The sequence below is a fragment of the Triturus cristatus genome, chromosome 1_2 (assembly GCF_964204655.1).
Source record: "Triturus cristatus chromosome 1_2, aTriCri1.1, whole genome shotgun sequence".
Taxonomy (NCBI): Eukaryota; Metazoa; Chordata; class Amphibia; order Caudata; family Salamandridae; genus Triturus; species Triturus cristatus.
In genome coordinates, this window is record NC_140580.1 from 76,044,897 (window position 1) to 76,063,559 (window position 18,663).

The 18,663-nt window shown below is 42.3% G+C and overlaps 1 protein-coding gene across 1 annotated transcript in view; it reads right to left on the reverse strand.

Moving 5' to 3' along the window:
* The window catches only part of LOC146866832 (disintegrin and metalloproteinase domain-containing protein 9-like), a 762,935-nt gene that overhangs the window by 674,742 nt on the left and 69,530 nt on the right, over positions 1-18,663 (reverse strand). Inside the window, exon 2 of the mRNA XM_085601842.1 lies at positions 1,763-1,872. Within this exon, the coding sequence (XP_085457968.1) occupies positions 1,763-1,872 (110 nt within the window). The remainder of the gene's footprint in view (positions 1-1,762; positions 1,873-18,663) is intronic.

The following is an 18,663-nucleotide window of genomic DNA, read 5'->3' on the forward strand; positions in this document are numbered from 1 at the left end:
TGTTTAGGTTCTACATCTCCAATTTTCAGGGAGGATGGATAGACCGATTTTGGGATGTCCTGCTTTAAACATGTAGGCCAGAAGATTTTAAGGATATTTTCCTGGAGTGTGCGCACGGGCTCAATAGGCACAAAGCACACTCGCAGATGCTTTCTCCAAATGCTAGATACTGCTAGTGCTACATTTGGAGAGCACATTTGTTGAGCCTGACCTGATGCATTTGAGCCACCAAAAGCCTCTCATGATACCCTTACCAAAGACGAGTGTTCACATCGAACCAATACTGCTCACAATATTCCTTCCTTGTGCTCAACGTAGTATACCTTCAGTGAATAGGATATTTTATGAGATGCTGTGGCCAAGTCGATCAATATCTATTTGTTGTGAAACCTTTCATTTGGCAGCAAATATGATGAAATATATATCAGTGCTGTTCCTTTCAAGTAACATCACCCAAGGCTCATCAACACAAATAGAAGATCATATATGAGAGGAAAGTTAAAGGAGTCTGTGAACTGAGCGTGCAGCTGCCTCAGCAACAGGGTTATCACTGATGGTTCAAAACAAGTGGACACAGATTTTTGGAGAGGAGAATAGGCCAAGTGTGCTGTACATGTGTTGCCTCATACATGGCTGAGCGTGGAAGTCACTGGTCCTGTACTGCAGCGGACACACATTACAATTACTGCTGTAAGCCTGGGACACCAGAATAAGCAATTTCAATGGTATGAACCCCACCAAAAGTAAACAACACTACAGAAAAAGTATACGTCAAACAAATACATAAATTAGGAAATATAGTTTTTAATTCAAAGAAAAAAATATTAAAATATTGAAAAATAGAAAGTTTTTGAAAATGTGTTGTTATTTTTAAAAGACAAACCAATATGGTAGGCTCTAGCTTATAATGTTGTCTTTTTCTACTCCTAATGCATCCTCTCTTTTTGTCATCAACTACTAGTATTTACATTGAGACCACTGATCATCCGTAATCCTGTCTGCTGTACAAGTGCTGCTCCCATGAATCAGGCTACGGATACCAATTTAATTTTTAGCCTCCAGTTTCAAACTCCTTCACAGTTACATAGTATTTTCAAACTTTCAATTTTGCTTTTTTATGTGTATATCTTTAATTAATCTGTTATTATTATTTGATTTGCTAAACAGACTCATTGAATAGTAGTCTTGTCTGCATACCACAGGTTAAGAAACTTTGCTCTACTGTACTTCTTCATCAGAAATCTAAGCATGATACAGATTAATTTCCCATGACACCTCATCTTATGACACCAGTACTGTTAAAGTCACCTTTTCACAAGGCTCACCATGATACGGACACAAATTTTTAGTAAAACTACCAACCCTTTATAAATAGATTGCCTATATGCATCCAGATATGGTTTTCAAATTAAGAAAAAAAATGAAAGCCTGTGATATGAATGACTGCATATATTAGATTAAAAATAAGCTCTCGCTGGTGACCAACGCTTACATTCTATGCCCTCTGACTTCATCTACTCCTAGGCTACTACAACTTTTCTTCAAACATATATCCACCTGAATCACCTTAGCGTGTGAGATTTATACAGTACATGCCACATCGTATTGTGATGCAAAGTCGTGTACTGATAGTGTAACTGTGCTAGGGTACAACATGGCATAGATACTATACCTATGTGAATTCAGCACATGGCTAAACCATGCACAGATACTGATCGAGTGTCACCAAACCATACATTTCACAATAGTGCAGAGAATGTACCTGTATTGTTTTATCTTGTGGTTCCACTTGTCGCTTCTGCTTGAGGTGTTGCCGCTCTGGGATGACAGTCTCATACTTTGAGATCCTTGAAGTCTGTGCACCATGGACTCCTGAAAGAAAGAACAACTGTTGTACAGCATGTAGTATATAAGGCATGTGAGCAGAGAGTAGTCATGTGTTGACCTAATGGTTTATCTGCTTGTAGAATGTGGATGGAGAGAAAGGGCGGGGGGGGTCATTGGATAATGATGGAATTGTATAATGAGAGCAATCAAAAATCAAGCAGAGTCTGCATCAAACAAACACGCTGAAAGAACTGGCGATAGGCGTACTGCTGTGAGAGAGGGAAATCCATACACTAAATGCAATGCCTAGTTGTGTGAAGAGACTCTGAGAATCAGCCTCAAATACCAGTCCCACAATGGTTCATCGGCAGTATGGATCAACAACTGACAGGCCTCCGATGCTGACAACTAACTAGTATGGAACTCACACTGACACACAATAACAATACTTGGATATTGACTATTATGTTCTACGGATTCGAGAGAAACCACTATGAATCAGATGAGGCCAGTCCAACACTACCCTTACCCAGTGCAGATGAGATACTTAGTTACTGATATTTTACCGGAATGAATCAGATGACACCATGGAGTGTTGCAAACTAACAGTTAAAAACTACATTATGAAACAGAGCATCACACTGTATCCATGCCAAACTAGTAGAATAACTCATCTGCAGTATGCATCAAGAGGCAGTCAAGGTTATGCATGGCCATCAACAAGCGAATTAACAAAAGAGTCTGAGTACTTTTAAAACAACAGGTCACACAGATGATGTGTAGGATGTCTACATTTGTGTATTTCTTGTAAAAAAAACATGGTAATAAATTATTAATTAAAAAAAATTAGAGACTGGAAAGATGGGGGTAGGGAATATGGGTAAGAGGAGCAATCAAATGTTTTTAATCAAAGATCTACGGGCTGCATGAAATGAGCTGCAGCAAAAGCGATGAAGACGAAAGCAGTGTGCTCTTCAAAGAAGGCCTTGCACAGGGGTATTGTGCCATTGTGTCATCAGACTCAGAGGGATTACTAGAAATTCAACACAATAAGTGCCCTCATTGACCATAAATCACAACAAATTATTTTTGTGAGTACACAACGGTTTAAGTCAAATTGTAATTGTAAAGTGACTTACTCTAAACTTGTATATACTCATTTCCCAATCGCATATCATATTGTCCACACCTTATGCTTTATAAAAATAGGCACGTAAATACGCTTTAAAGCACTCAAAAAGAAAAAAAACGGTCCATAAATGAAGATTAATACATTTGATGTAAAGCGGAACATACACATGCTCTATTGACACAACACTTACATTCAGCATATAAAAACATCCATGTATAACTGCATTTCCACATAGAGATGGGCTGCTATCTACTTTTTTCGCACTTCATGGAGAATGTATGCATATTTTTTTCTTTTGTTTAACATTTTAGTTTACTTTTCTAATATGACAGTCCACTGTGTTAGAACAGTAAATTAAAAAGGGCTGCCATGCGCCATGATTTTTGTGCATGCAAGAGCCACAATGTATGTGTTATACCTCAGCACCATAATGAATGCATGCACGTCAATCATCTTGGGATTGGTATTCTTTATTAGAAAACCCATTCCAACTTTACCGGTCATTCATGTCAATGCCTTTTGACACATATGTATGCCTGTCTTTACCAATAGGCATAAGCAAAGCCAACTGCTCAACCTTTTAAAGCTGAGGCCTAATGGCTTTGCCAATGCTTGTTTATAATTGTTGCTAGTCCATAGAATCTCCCTAATCTCCAGGCCACGTTTTGCTATCAGAATATGATTAATAAGCCAAACATCCCTTGCTCTAAAACAATAAGACCCATATTTACATGAATATAGAATATCGTGAATAAATGGTAACACCAACTGGTTATCAGAACAAGTGCACCACTCTTCTCCCCTCTAAAATCATGAACTAATGCTTTAAACTACCGAATGCATTAAACTAAATATGCACGGTAAACTGGTGTCTTCCCCTGCCCTAAGTGCCCGAGTGTGACATTGGTATCCCATTTTGGCCTTGACATCCTCCTAAGCTAGCATGTGCACAGAGGCTCAGGCCTGTCCTTTGTTAAAACGGAGAATGATGCGCAGGCAAGTCTTGTAGGAAAGGTAGTAGATTTATTCTTAAGATCACTTCTTGGTTACGGGTTACAGGATGTTAGTCTGATCCATTAAAGTGCCCCACCAGGAGCAGCCTCCTTGCTTCTCAGCCCTTCCACACCAACTGATTCTCCTTTCAATACAAATCCACTGAATATTCTCAATGACCTTACCATAGGCTGAGCAGCAAGGCAAAGAACCTCAATAGGGAGAGTGCACTGAGAAACAAGTACATTACAACATCCTTCTTAATTTGAGATCCAGAATGGGACCTGTGACCTAGAGGGCACACAAGTGTTCCCTCATAATGGATGTAGGACTCCTGTCTCAGGTTAATCATGTAAAGCGGCGGTGGCAGCATACAGAGTTTTGTAAATCATTCGTGTGATCAGACCATTTTCTCTGTCTCAGGGAGAGGAATTTCCACTGACCCCTCTCTTGGAACGTTTTATTGTTACGTGAACCTCACCTATCAAGCTTCTACCATTATCTTTTCTTGATGAATTGGAATGTATGTTGTTATTGTGTGCCCCTACATTCACAAAGAGAATCCTTTCTCCCTGCCTTCTTGCAAAGGCCTTGTTCAACACTTCTCTCTGACACAGCGCCCACCAGCCCTCCTTCCTATGGTGCTCCCTCCAGCTCTCTCCTTATGGTTTCGTCCACCCTCACCAGGCTGCACTCACGGGTGGTCCTATTTGGAGGGTTCATTCTTCGTTTTACCAGGATTTCCAGTCAACAAATGACTGCTGGGATCCTCCAAAATAATATCAATAGTCTAATGCTTTCAATGGATATTTATGGGTTGTAAAAGCAGCATGTGGAACCCCCTCCCTTCCTGCTCACAGAACAACCCTGACCATTTCGCTTTCTGCAAGGCCCTAAAAACCTGGTCGTTCCAATTATGATGACTCATTCTCTGCTGTCTCTGTCCTCTTTTTGTCAGTAAGCTCAGTACCAGGAGAGCACCTTGGTGGTGCACGCGGAGCTGCAAAGTGGCAAAGATTAAAGATGCCACACAGATCCAATTGTGAGAGTTCCTTCGTTTGCCCATTCCATCTTTGCCCTTTTTTGAGAGAAGCCCCCTCTCCTCAACTGCCTAATATGAAGGTTCCTGTCTCTCAAATAGTGTCCTGTTTCGTGTGCTACCCGCTATGCGCCTTCTTTTACTGGTACAGTGGTCCCATCTCTTACTGTGCACCTCTCCTACTGTCCTACACTGCAACTGCCCTCTCTGAGTGCCCAAGCCTTAATTTATCTCTCTCTTTCAGTGCCCACAGCATCCTCGCTCTCCCCTCTTTCACAGTTCTCAGCTGTTGGATTAATCTTCACCTACAAAAGCTGAAACTCATTTATCTTCCTTTACCCTCCAACATATACAACTACATATATTGATTTCAATGAAAGATCATGTTAGACCAGGATGTCAGAGGGCCCTTAATGCAACTTTGAATCAGTGAGCACAAAGACTCTTCTCTTTTTGAGTGTTGCTAAATGCCCCTCCTTTACAGGTTATGTACAGACAGGGACCCTCCCTCGTGCCAGTGCTGCCAAACTGTCAAATCATATGTGACACCGCCAGCTATTTATACATTTTAAACCCTTGCCTATTCACATCCTTGGACTTGTAGCTTTGAATTTACCATTGTAAGGAGCTGTCTTGCATCCATTCCCATTGAAAGCATAGACTCCCAAGTTCCAGCACGAGGTATTGCTAATAGGAGAGGGCTGGTACAAGGTGACCTGTCTCTTCCCTATATTGTGCATTGTGCAGAGTCCAATGTGTGAATATTCTCAAACTGTAGAAAATGGATTACTGGTTGAGGAGGGGGGAAAACCCTATTCAAACAGCAACCACAATTCTTGTCATGGTGAAACACAAGCAAACTCCAAATGAATCTGTGCTTAACCCTCCAATAGCTTGGCACAAATAAGGTCAGGCGTAACTGTGTAAAGTATTTATGCAGCATTTCAAATAGTAATAATGTGAAAACACAACACAAGAAAAAACCCCCACCAATTTAGAAAAAAGAGTAAAATATAATAAATGATTTGACACAAAAACAACAAAAATCCAATTAGTATAACCGGAGATATGCAATGTTAAAGATTTAAGCAGAAATAGGGCTTAAAAGCACAAGGAGCCAACTGTGGTTATATTGTCGCGTCAGACTAGGGGAAAGTCACAAGTGCAAGCTGACAATGATGGACCACGGGCTGGATAAAGTGAACAAGTTGGGCCCATTAAACAAATGGCCTGAACAAATTTAGGCTGACCAAGAAAGAGCACAGGCAAGATAAAGGGAACAAGTTAGACTCACAGTAGCTTATTAAATCCTGGTTGCGGAGCAATGCAAGGTCCCGCATCGGGGTTTGTAGTGAGCAGCTGTTTCAAGGAGCTGCTGGGCTACAATGCGAGGTCCTGTGTTGCAGATGTGTTGTGCATTGATAGTTCCGAGGAGCGGTGGGGCTGTGATGCAAAGTCCAGCCTCGTGGATGTGTTACAAAGCGGTGTTTCCGAGGAGCTGTGGAGCTAAATGAGAGGTTCTGCACTGAGTATGTTGCACAGCGGCGGTTATGAGGAGCTGGATGGTCCTGCACCGGGGATGTGTCGCGTAGCAGCGTTTCCAATGCAGAACTGCGAGACAATGCATCACACTGCATCAGTTCTGCTAGGACCACAGTTGGGCTGGTGGAGCACCTTCAATTCCAAGGGTCCAGGACTGGAGAGGCTCCACTCTGGAGGCAAGACTCACAGCAGTCAGAGTCCAGGTGAAGGCTTCAGTGTTTTTGGAGCCTTTTTATCCATGAGGTCAGGAAGAGATCCAGCTAGCTCTTGGAGTCACTCTGTTGGTCCTGGATTCAAGATGCTGGTCTTGTCCTTCTCACTAAGGCAGCAGGGCTGGAGAGTATCTGTCCTTCTTGCAGCAAAGCAGCACAGCAGGCCTTTTTCTGAGTTTTCCACAGGTCCAGAAGTGTACTAAAGAGTTAGGTCTGAGGGTCTACTATTTATACCCGATGCCCACTTTGAAGTGGGAGACATTTCATGCAACTGATTGGCAATATTGCCCAACAGTGGCAGATCTCTAGGATTTGACATCAACAGAAATCTCAGCTTTAGGAAACACATTTAGAAAATACAGAAATGCATCTGGTGAAAATGTGCCTCCATTAAGCAGTCTTCAGAACAAGCCCTTGTCCTGTCTTATCTTGATGACCAATTTATCATGGGTTCCAGGAAGCTGACTCACACACTCTCAAAGAACTCTTTGACTTCCTCTACCAACTAACATCCACTTTAAAGCCTGCTACATTAAATACAAAGTGATACACTCAAGTACTCTATCATTTCTTGCATGTAAGATTGAGATCCTTGGTTGGCTATATAACACTCACACAAGGAACCTCTCCTGCCTCAAGTTACACAATTGTATTGAAGAAGAAAAGAAGCTAAACCTTCTCTTGCTATGCTCCTCAGATCAGCAACTCCCACCTCACCCATTTCAGTCATGCACTCTCTGCTATTCAGGAAGGAACTAAACACCTCCTTCTAGAATCAATGCCTCAACCATGTACAACTCGCCAGACCGCAGCTGGCAATTCTTGTTCTCCCTTATCTCCTCATTTGTGCTCCTCATCACTAACCCACCTACGAACGGTGCTCAGCGGCTTTGAAGGAAAGTTTTTAGCTCTTCAAATTTACAAACATGCATGCATATACATACAGCACAGCAGAGGAGGACAAGGCTTTGGATATGCAAAGATGCAAAATGTTCAAATGTGGGTCCTTTGCTCACTGTGCCGCCTAATAAGGGCAAAAGCGGTCTTGGGTTCCTGTTCAGGGATAACCTGGCCTGGCAGGTCGGGCTGAACTGCCTAATAGGGCAGGGTAAAAACTTGCATTTGACTGGGTCCAAACTGAAATGTCAGGTTGCGCAAAAAAACGATGGGTTGGGACTCTACCCTGAGCGATTGCCAGTGGTTAGACAACTTGCAAGCATTCTGCCTTCACCTTTTGTGTCTTTGATCTATTTTGCTTTAGAAATTTGTCAAAGAAGATTGTAAACGAGATGCTCTTACTTTGGACAGGTAATATGACCTGCCAAGGCTAACAGTTCCCTGTAGGAAGATGTATGTTTTTTTTAATTTTTTTAGAGTGAGGCATCTCTGTTGGTTCGACTTGCACCCTTGAATTAGGTATGCATGGATTTCATTGTCCGCACCACTGAGGTTGCACATACTCACTGGGTCTCTCACTCTGGTGAGAAGCTCTGTATCCATTTGTATCTGTATAAAAAGCTCTCATGGCAAGGGATAGCTAGGGATACAAAGTGAGTGTTGAGAGTATCAGGGTGGTGGAATCAGTGTTGGTTCCTGTGTTTGATAGCTATCTGAAAGATTTATTCACCTTACTGCCCAAGAACTGCAGTAAATAGGATCTTTTAATTGAGTCATCTGTATGTTCTGTAACAGTGAAGTAGTTATGCAAGTATACCCGTTGCTCGGATGACCAGTTCTCTTTCATGACAGGTGGCACTATACGGTTTATTTCGCCACTTATCTGCACCGAGGTAGGTGTTGTAATCTCTTTTTGATACTTTTGCAGTCTAAATTTGTTTTGTGCACGCCACTTGTTTAGAATCCCCCTTTTGCCTCTGATACTAATCGTTTTATATGCTTAGGGTTTGTTTTCCTCTGATGCACATACTCAATGTATAGTTTTTCAAGCCTCTTGCTGGAGTTCATGCGCTTGTGTCTTGCTTTGGCCTTCTTGCTCCTCCTTTCCACCTCTTGGAGCCTCATTCGGAGTGCCCTTGAGGTCGAAGAGGTGACCCCAGCTCCTCAGTGTTACCAAAATCAGCAACTCAAGGGGGGGACGGAGTTACCTGGTATAATACGTAGGATTCTCGGGGTCCCATTAGAACAAAAGGCGTTGGCAATGCCAGAGGGTATGGGTTAGAAATAAAAATGTCTCTTCAGTCTCTTGTGAGCTTAGGAACTCTATATAAGAACTCTATACCACATCATACATGCAGTCTGGCGACTGACTCATCCTTGCACTCATGCATTCATTCATCCGCCTACTGACTCTTCCGTTGACACAACTTCAAAACACACACACAAAATCAAAAAGCATAACATTAATACAATAAAAGAATATCAGTATTAAAAAAAACATGGGACAAGCTGAATGTGTTGGGAATATGGTTGCAATGAGTAATACATAAAAAAATAAATGTAGCAGCGGGCAGCGATTTAAGAATGGTATTGTGCATTGTGTATAATTTTTTCTTAAAGTTCCAATATGACTGTTGAGTTGAGGAGCAAAGTGTTGGCCGTGTTATAATTGTAAAACAATAATATTCTCTGGATAATACTAATCCTGAATGACTGTTCGGTTAAGAAACAGTGACCTTAAGGGATATCGCACAGTGCAGATTAAATGAGCCACAAGACGTAGCTGGGCAACATTGTCTGGGGAGTGGCAAGGGCTATAAAAAGCAAACAAACAAAATAAAGAAAAAAAACGAGAAAAAAAGTACAGTAAAGCACAAAAAGAAAATGAAAGGCAATCTATATAATGAGAAAATAGAAACGTAAGAACTGTCTCCCTAAACCTAGTGCTGCAGTGTACTCACAGGGTAATACAGCCAATGGCTAAAGTTGGCCAACTCACTGCTCTATGCTGTCATGGGTAGAAGCAGAATGTGAGAGACACTCGTAGAAAGGTCCTATGTATGCATTTGTATGTATATGTGTGGTGAATGTATGTATTGTATTTTCTATGCGTTTTTGTAATTACTTAAGCCTGTCAGACAGGTAACACTGTCATGCCAGTACATAAAAATAGACAGAACACAAAAAATAGGACTCTGTTACAAAATTAAGTTTGGTAAAACAATACATAACCCCTCCTTAATGAGTGTAGCAGGAATCATATCAGTATCCAACTCCTCCTTGCAGGGTTTGTCAGAGGGCGTAAACATACAAAACTCCTTGCCTTGTATGGGTTTGTGGGTTACTATGTAACAAAAGCCCTGTCTACAGGCTTTAGTACAGTATAATAACAACTCACCCCAATAACAGAATGGTTTTACAATATGCTATTCACAATAAATAAGCCAGACCTACTTTGTTGTAACCTTTATCGTTTGGTTGTCACCATAACCAACTCAAGCCTACTGTATTAAAAATAAGTTTCATCACTAGGTAAAAAGTGCCAAACAAGCTCTTTCTTTGAGAGGAAGCACACAGCTTCTGTCAAATCAAATCAAAACCTTGTACAGAAGATCAACATTTGGGTGGAACTGAAGCCTCCTTGCTCAGTGCTGCTTCTTAAATATCTTTCCCTGGTGAGCACATAAGGTCTGGTGATAGATGTGCTCTCAAGCCACATCTAATGAGGAATTACCAAGGTACTTGGTAATTGTACGTCTGATTCCCCCAGTTATTCCTTATTTCTTACCAATACTTCACCAGAGACTTCTTGGATGGACGGTACAAGATCTGAGGCATTACTGCCGATCTTGTAATTCCAATGGGATCTCGTGAGTCAGATAGGGTCAGTAACTGCTGTGGTCAGCCCCAATAGACTTATAGAGCAAATCTTAATGAGACATTTGGTGCTATCGTGCAACTGCGGGTGTGAGTTTGCATGTTTGCAGTCTCAACATATTGTGTGTGACAAATATTCAAAAGTGTGGGCTGCAGATGGGTCTCGGCCTGTCTATCAATGTGAAGTAGTGAGGTTGCATACAGAAATGGGAGTGCAGACGTGGGCATTAGTGGTGAATAAACACATATAACTGTTGAAATTAGAGGAGTTCGCCCTGGAAGACATCAAGCCCCTTTAACATCACTTAAGTGACCTCATGGAGCATAATATGTCCCTGAAACACAGCAGGCGGGTGTTACATGACCTCAACTCTGCAAGTGAGGTAAAACTTGAACATAACAATGTCAGACATACAAGAAATATTTACTCTCCTTAAAACTTATTAGGCAAGACATGTTGTTCCTAGGAGACCCAGCAGGCCTCCAAGCCTAATATTTCAAATCCATCAACCCTTTGTCACCTGTGCTATGTCACATTTACAGAAATTGGAGTCTTATGGGCAAAATTGAAGCTTCAACAACTCTACAGGATAGAAAAGAAGGGGCCACCTCCCCTCTGGTCAAGGACATCATTGCTCAGTCTCAAAGTATACAGTCTCGGTGCGAAGGGGCCTGTTTGCAGTCGCAAAGTGCCCAATATGTTGATTTTAGGGCCTGTGAGGTGCACCAAGGGACCAGACCTAAGAGGCACCACTTGGGGGTCAGGAACTTGCTGCAGCTGGGTCAAGGAGCTGGGGAGTCTTTCGTGTCCCTGAGGCTCAGATCAGGAGGCCATCACACTAGCCCTTGGAGTCACTCTGGGGTCCTGGGTTCAAGATGAAGTTGCAGCTTCAGTTCTTCTTCCCCAGGCAAGAGGTCAGAGAGAAGCAGGGCAGCACCTTTTACAGCAGCAGTCCAACAAAGTGGCAGTCCTTGTAGCAGCACCACAGTCCTTCTTCCTGGCAGAGTATCCACAGGTCCAGAAGTGTACTGAGGTGGTGTCTGAAGTCCAGTATTTATACACAGTTGCTCCTTTGTAGTGGAAAGAAGCTCTAGAGTCAGGTAGTTGAAGTGAACAGGTGTCGTACCTTCCTGGCGCTGGCTCCAGACTAACTACAGGGGGTATGCAGCTCTTTGGGTGGAGGCAGGGTACAGCCTATTCAGGTGTAAGTAGAGCTGTGCCAAGTTTCTCCTTCCCATCCTGTCAGTGATGGGCCATCCAGTCACACCTAAGCTCCCGATTGTGTGTGGCTCTAAAAGTGGCATTTTCGGAATTGCAATTTAAAAGCCAGCTTCACCTTAAGTTAGGATTTTAAATTGTGATTTCAGAGAGACCAAACATGAAGGGATAACCTGTGCCTATAAAATGTAAAATGGTAATTCCAATGTATCCTGTTGGATAGGTAGGCCTTGTAGTAGTGAAAAATGAATGTAAGACTTTTTCACTACCAGGAAATGTAAAACTTAAAAGTACCTGTCCAACTTTTTAAATACACTGCACCCTAACCTTGGGGCTGTTCAGGGCCTACCTTAGGATGACGTATATATATCTTAAAAAGGAAGGTTTGGGCCTGGCAAAAAGTTCAAAAACTGCACACACAGGCTGAAATGGCAAGCCTGAGACATGTTTTAAAGGGCTACTTAAGTGGGTGGCACATTCAGTGCTGCAATCTCACTTGTATCATTTAATTTACAGGCCCTGAGCACAAGTAGTGCGACTCTACTAGTGACTTATAAATAAATGAAGTACACCAATTGGGTATAAGCCAATGTTTTAAGGCGAGAGTACAAGCACTTTAACACTGGTTAGCAGTGGTAAAGTGCACAGAGTACTAAAGTCAGCAAAAACGAAGTCAGCAAATACGGGATGCCTGAAGACAAAACTTTAGGGGAATCCCATGCCAAGGATGCCAGGTCTAACAGATGGAAACTATCAGGACCATTCAGGCCCGTACTTGGTTCCAACGACTCACCATCACTTTTCTGAGCTAACTCAATTACTAACAACTATTTTATAAGGAAATTATGGAGAAAGAAAATGATGACTACTGAGCAGGGTTTTAAAGCATCTCCATTGCCTAATCATACCATATACTGTAGTGCTAGAGCAGTTGATCACATGGAGTGGGATGTCTGACAGCTCAGTAATACCAATAGCTGCCAAAAGAAAGCATCTCATGTGATACCTTCTGTCAGTCCCCACTTTGCAGTCAACAACACGTTGCATTTTAAGATTTGCATTTAGGCCTATAACATTGGAATTATGATTAAAAAAACAAATCACAGGATCTTCAGTGCTTTTCTGTACATAGTTTAAAACATTTTCCACTGTATATGTAGTGAAATACAGCACACATGTAAAGTTAGAACGGTTTGGAGAAAATACAACTTGTTTCCAACTTTACACATGTCACGAGGAGGAACAAAGGTTGGTGCAAATCCCTATGTTCAAATGTTAGTAGACAGGGCTTTGGTCAAAAAACATGTGTGGTTGCATAGGGGAGCCCAGTGATCACCGAAAGGATGCCGTCTTGACGCAGAGTAACACAAAGCACTACTTTGCTCTCTTTAGGTTTACATCCCAGTAAGTGTTGCACTGGAATGTAAATCCCAAATCAATATGTTGCATCAGTGGGCATCATAGTTGGTGATTTTACTCCAGTGCTAAATATTAATAAATTTGGCCCAAACATTCCAGTTCCAAACCATGACATGTTTAAAAATAAATGAACTGGAATATGCATTTGGTATTGCGTACTGTGTGCACTTGTTAGTCTTGTACGAGTCGTAAGTCCCCGCCCTTTCCCGGTCGTAGGTAAACTTTCAGCCTCGGAGCTTAATAGATCAATGCGTAAAAATGTAGATGAACAAGGTACACAGGGTGAGACACAAACACAAATACCAACGACGAGAAAACAATGCCGTCTTCTGCCTGCTGATAAGGAAACACGCTGGCATCAAAAACTCTGCAGGACACTGGCAGGCAGCATTACCAGGAAATGGTTCTATCTGTACACTGTACAACAAACCGAGGGGAGATGAGACAGATATTAACAAGCATTGGCATAGCCAATAGGTCTCGCCTTTGGGACCTTATAAGTGTTTAGCCATGCAACAGTTGCATAACTAAATAGTTATAAGGTCCCAAAAGCGAGACCTATTGGCTATGTCAAGCGGCGCAGCGAAAGTGAAAGTGATCGCGATCAAACATCAAAGCGGCCGCGAAAGTGAAAGTAAATTGCAGTAAAGCGCAGCGCGCGCGCCCCCGCACATGCACTGTAGCTCTAGGCTGGCCTGGTAGCACTTTTTGGAGCCCTCTCAATAAGTGTCGCCAGACCAGCGCATGCGCTGGGTCAGGCGAGACCTAAAAAGCTTCAGGCGCCTTGTGAGATTGGGCAGTAAGGGATTCTTTTAAGTGCCTCAAGAGTACAAACACAGTGCATATTTACAAGAAACTTGGCGGAGCGCTGTCTTATGCCAAAATTGGTAACACCGTGCCACAACAGTTGCAAAAGAAACAGTTTCACAAAAATGAGGGGCCCCTGTGTTAACCGTAGCAGCACTTTGTTCGGGTGCCTGCGCCACAGAGGCAAATGTTTATGTGCACGGAGGGACACCATCCTGCACATAAACAATATTTACAGGCGATTGCTCTATCTATGTGTGCTTCAGAATGCAGCACATGTAGAAAGAGCAAAATACGAGGAGAAATCAAAATCTGGGGCAGCATCAAAAAGCAAGGGTGTTGCGTTGGAACACCCACTGCAACACCCATTGCACTCCCCTTTTACACTAAGTGCTGCCTGAGTAGGGGCATTATTTACAATGTTGCGTTAAGCCACGTTAAATGGCTCAACGCCGCCTTGTAAATAAGGCGGAGTTAAAGCCACCAGAACGTCGGAAAAAGTGCCGTTCTGGTGGCGTTAACTCCTTGTAAATATGCCCCACAGTACTCAATGTCATTAATGGTTCTATGCAAAAGGAATAGAGCAATGCAAAATAATAATAAAGTATAAAATACATAATATAGATATTAGGTCAAAGCGCTATGCCAGAGTAGTGGGGGCTAAACAAATTAAACAAGATCTCAAAATAACACCCTGGCACTTTCAGTAGGCTTCAAACATTTAAACACACGTTATTCAAAGCTTGCAATTAAAAAACACAATTATATCTGTGGAACTAAGTAATAACTGTTTTCAGCTTCCATTACAGTTCTCTCTTTTATTCGTTTAAAAATGGTTTCAATTTGATTCTAAGTAATCCTACAAATGCTGGGCGCACACATATAAAATGTTCGAAGAATTCTTCAGCTAGACCTAATAACCTACAACACTTTTCTCTCCTAGATCCCTAATGCCGCTTTGTCATAAATGTTCTAGAGACACTGTATGCGGGTATAATTTGAAACTCTGGCTGTGGTGCCAGAGATATGAAACTGAAAATCAAAGCTTGACAGTCATTGCCCTTCTGAGACAGAATCCTTTTTTTCAGTATGGCTTCCTTCTCACAGAACACCTCATTGGCTTCATCTTCAGTCTCAGAGTGAGGATGTGAGCAACAAGGCGAGTGAAATGGACCGAGAGATTCTCATTTGCATTGTATCTGAAGCATCCACAGCAATGGTGTGTAAACCTGCCTCACTCTCTAGGATAAGAAGTGAAAGGGGCAAGCATGGATTCTGCTGCACACGAGGACAGTCCCTGAGCCTTTTTAGGTGTATGGGGTAAAGGCAATTAAAAGAGTCAAGTTGTCCGTGGTTCACAATGTCAATTTTAGGGGGAAGTGTAGGGACGAAGCCACAAAAGGCGTTAGTTCTCTAGTCCAATGTGGAGTGGAGGTGGTGAGTTTTGTCTCCTCTATTAATCCTGATTAAGCCGTCCTTAAGCCTGAAATCAGCTAGCAGGTCGCTCCAGAGTTGCGAAGATTGGGCCTGTAGGGACCTAATAACAACTCTACTTGACTTGAATCGGTGGATGGCCACTCAATTCATGTAGATGTATTTGTACTTATATAGCGCACTTCTACCCAGGGGTCTCGTAGCGCTGTATTCATACCGCTGTGGAACCCTACCTGGTTTTCCTGTGGGATGTCCACTCCTGGGCACCCCCAAGGTGAAGCCAGGCATCCTAGCGCTGTGGGGGCCATTGTGGAGATTAAGCAAGCTATTGCCCAGAGTTGCACAGTGGGACCCATGATTAGAATAGGCACCGAGGCGAGAATTATCAGGTCCAGGGAAATTGAATCCAAGAGCCGCCTAGGCGGGAATTGAACCCTGGTCCCGGGCCAGACCTCTGCATCAGGGTCTGCCACTCTAACCATTGAGCCACACTTCTCCACAATTCATGGATCTCAATTTTGGTCGTCTAGCCTGCTGTTACGGATAGAAAACTAAGGGTAGGTAGTTTGTTGTAAGGCCTTAGAGAGCCTTGTGCAGCAGGGACATGGTTGAAAATTGCTCTATAGAGACAGTGCAGTGTCTCAAAGACTGACATGATGTGTTCTTGAATATGAACCGGGCTGCAAGATTCTAGACTTAGGCGGAAATGGTGTGTCAGACGGACATTCAGCCATAGGGTTACCAATTCAAAACCGTGACTGAACTCTCTTTTTAATTTATTCAGGAGTAAAATGTCCAACTATTTATTTCACCGTCTTCAGATATAGCCAAGTGAGCTATTTTGATTGAAAGAGTACTTAAAGTTGATGCGCTTTGGCTTACATTAAGACCTCTTTTTCAGACACTGAAGAGGACTGTGCGGTTTGAGTAATTCTGAAATTAGGTTAATCACACTGAATTTTATGTTCAAGGTTTTCAAGAAAGGGTTTACACTGCTACTGACTTGTTTTTCTACATTTGAATGTTATTAACTTAAAGTTGGTTTACATAGAATAAAATAAAATGTACTCTTCAAAAGAATTTAAAAAAAGAGCTCATCATAAAATAGCTACTGAGTTACAGATCACAAAAAATAAGTCCTACGTATACTATCCAGTGCTAAAGTAGCTACTCATCAGAATAGCTTAAAACATATAGAATTAGATTTTCTCTTGTCCTCTCTCATTTTCCATCTCCTGAATTGAATAGATATTTTATGTGCGTCCAGATGAGCTCTAGCCAGTGAGTAACAGTATGAATTTCACACCCAAGTGGATAACTGTAGATGACAATACTGTTGCTGATAAACATTATGGAAGTCTACTTCATTTTAAAATAACTGAAATAAATCTGTACGCAGACACATCAGTGAGGAGTGGCATGAACATTGAATACACTTAATAAATCCATTAAACTTATTTAAAATAGTACCGGCTCCCAAAAGGGAGACATGAATTCTTAATAAAATAGATTTAGATATGCAAAGTCTTAGATCTTACAGTAGCCCGGATATGTGCCACTCCTGCTGGAAGAATTCTGATGCTATACATTTAGAGCTTTAAGTTTATGAGGAATATAACTCTCAGATACTATATATCATGCTGAGCGCGACCCACAATTTTGATCTTGGTCATCGTGAGCTCACTTACTGCCAAGACATGTGGGGAACTGAGAACAATGCACCGCAGAAACTTTGCTAGCTCCATGCAGCTCAGGGAGGGTGCAACCATAATGATGTATGTATTTATTTAAGTATAAGGTCGTTTTATAAAAGTGCTTAGTGTCCCCATTCAGTGACTTCATGGCACTTGACAATGGTGGAACAGTGGAGTGCAACATTTCTGTGCGGTGTTAATATCCAGACAGGCAGATGAATAACTGTGTTTGATATTCCTCCATCGGGACCCATGTTCTGTGTCTAGTTCAGTTAAAGGCAAACTAGAACATTTCAGCTGTCAAATGTTTCCTGAATCACATGCAGGTCGATTTGAATCATGCGAAGGGCATTCCTCAGTCTAGGTTCTTTCATGCACAATCAGCTTCCTCTTTGTTTTATGCTCCTGAATGGAAGGAGGGAGGTCTAATGGCTGGACATTGAGCGAACGGCTCTGGTTGGGGCATAGGAAGGAGAGAGTGTCTTTAAGTATACAGGACCGCTACCCCAATATCCTTTATGGGTGATGCACAAACCTATGACTTTGATCCTGGTGTTGAAAGGGAGCAGTGGAGTGCTTTAAGGGCGTTTCTGGTTAAGGCCAATTCTGTGAGCATTAAATCAATCAATACGTTTTTGGGTAGTTTGGATTCGATGATTTTACAGTAATCGAGATGTGTCGCGAAGAGAGACCCAGTCCCTTACCTGTGGCCACTGTAGAGAAGTGTGATGATTTTACAAAGCAAAGAGAACTGCCTGGTCCGTGGATGTGGTAGAGATTGTGGAGTGGTATTTCCAGGATTGGTTGACATGGGCTAGTGTTTTCTGTGTCAGTACATGTTGACCAGAATTGCTTATGCTTCTAAAGTGTCTGATGTTTCCTGATCTCATGCTTGTAAGTCCATGGTGTGGACAGTAGCATAGATGACAATTAGCAGTAGAGGAATGGGGTTCTGCCTTTGGCAAAGACATTCACCCTCTCAACAATCCTTAATTGCTCCTTAACACCATAGAGGCAAGGATGGATCATAGGACAATATGGAAAAGACTACTTCCATGGGCACGCCATCTCGGAATTGCGCCACACAAGCCTGCACTGTGAAACAGCACATTAGTGAAAGACAGAACTGATTTTTTTAAGCTGCTTGTCCACCTTTAAGTGTGCAGATGGCAACCTGTCCTTCAGCTCAAAGGGAGACATAGATCCTCTTGCATGTGAGTGCAGGGAGTTACTGCCTCTGTCTGTAAAGGGATGCCATAGGGGATCCCCTAAACCACTTCTCTCCCCTTTGGAAGAGTACCCTCGGGACCACACTTACTATGTGGCACATAGTCAGGGCCCCTCCAAATGGCCTCTTTGCCTTTGCACCCATGTCTGTAATTTGGCAGAGGCACAGAGGTAATGTGATTCCTCATTTGCATTGGTCCACACGTATACAAATGAAGGAATGCACCCCTTGTGATTTTTATGACACAAAATATGTCTGAGCAATCCATACTATCAAAAAGGTTATGCAAGTATCTGCAGCCCCTTGCAAAATACTACAGTGTCCCAGAGGTGTCAGAAGCATG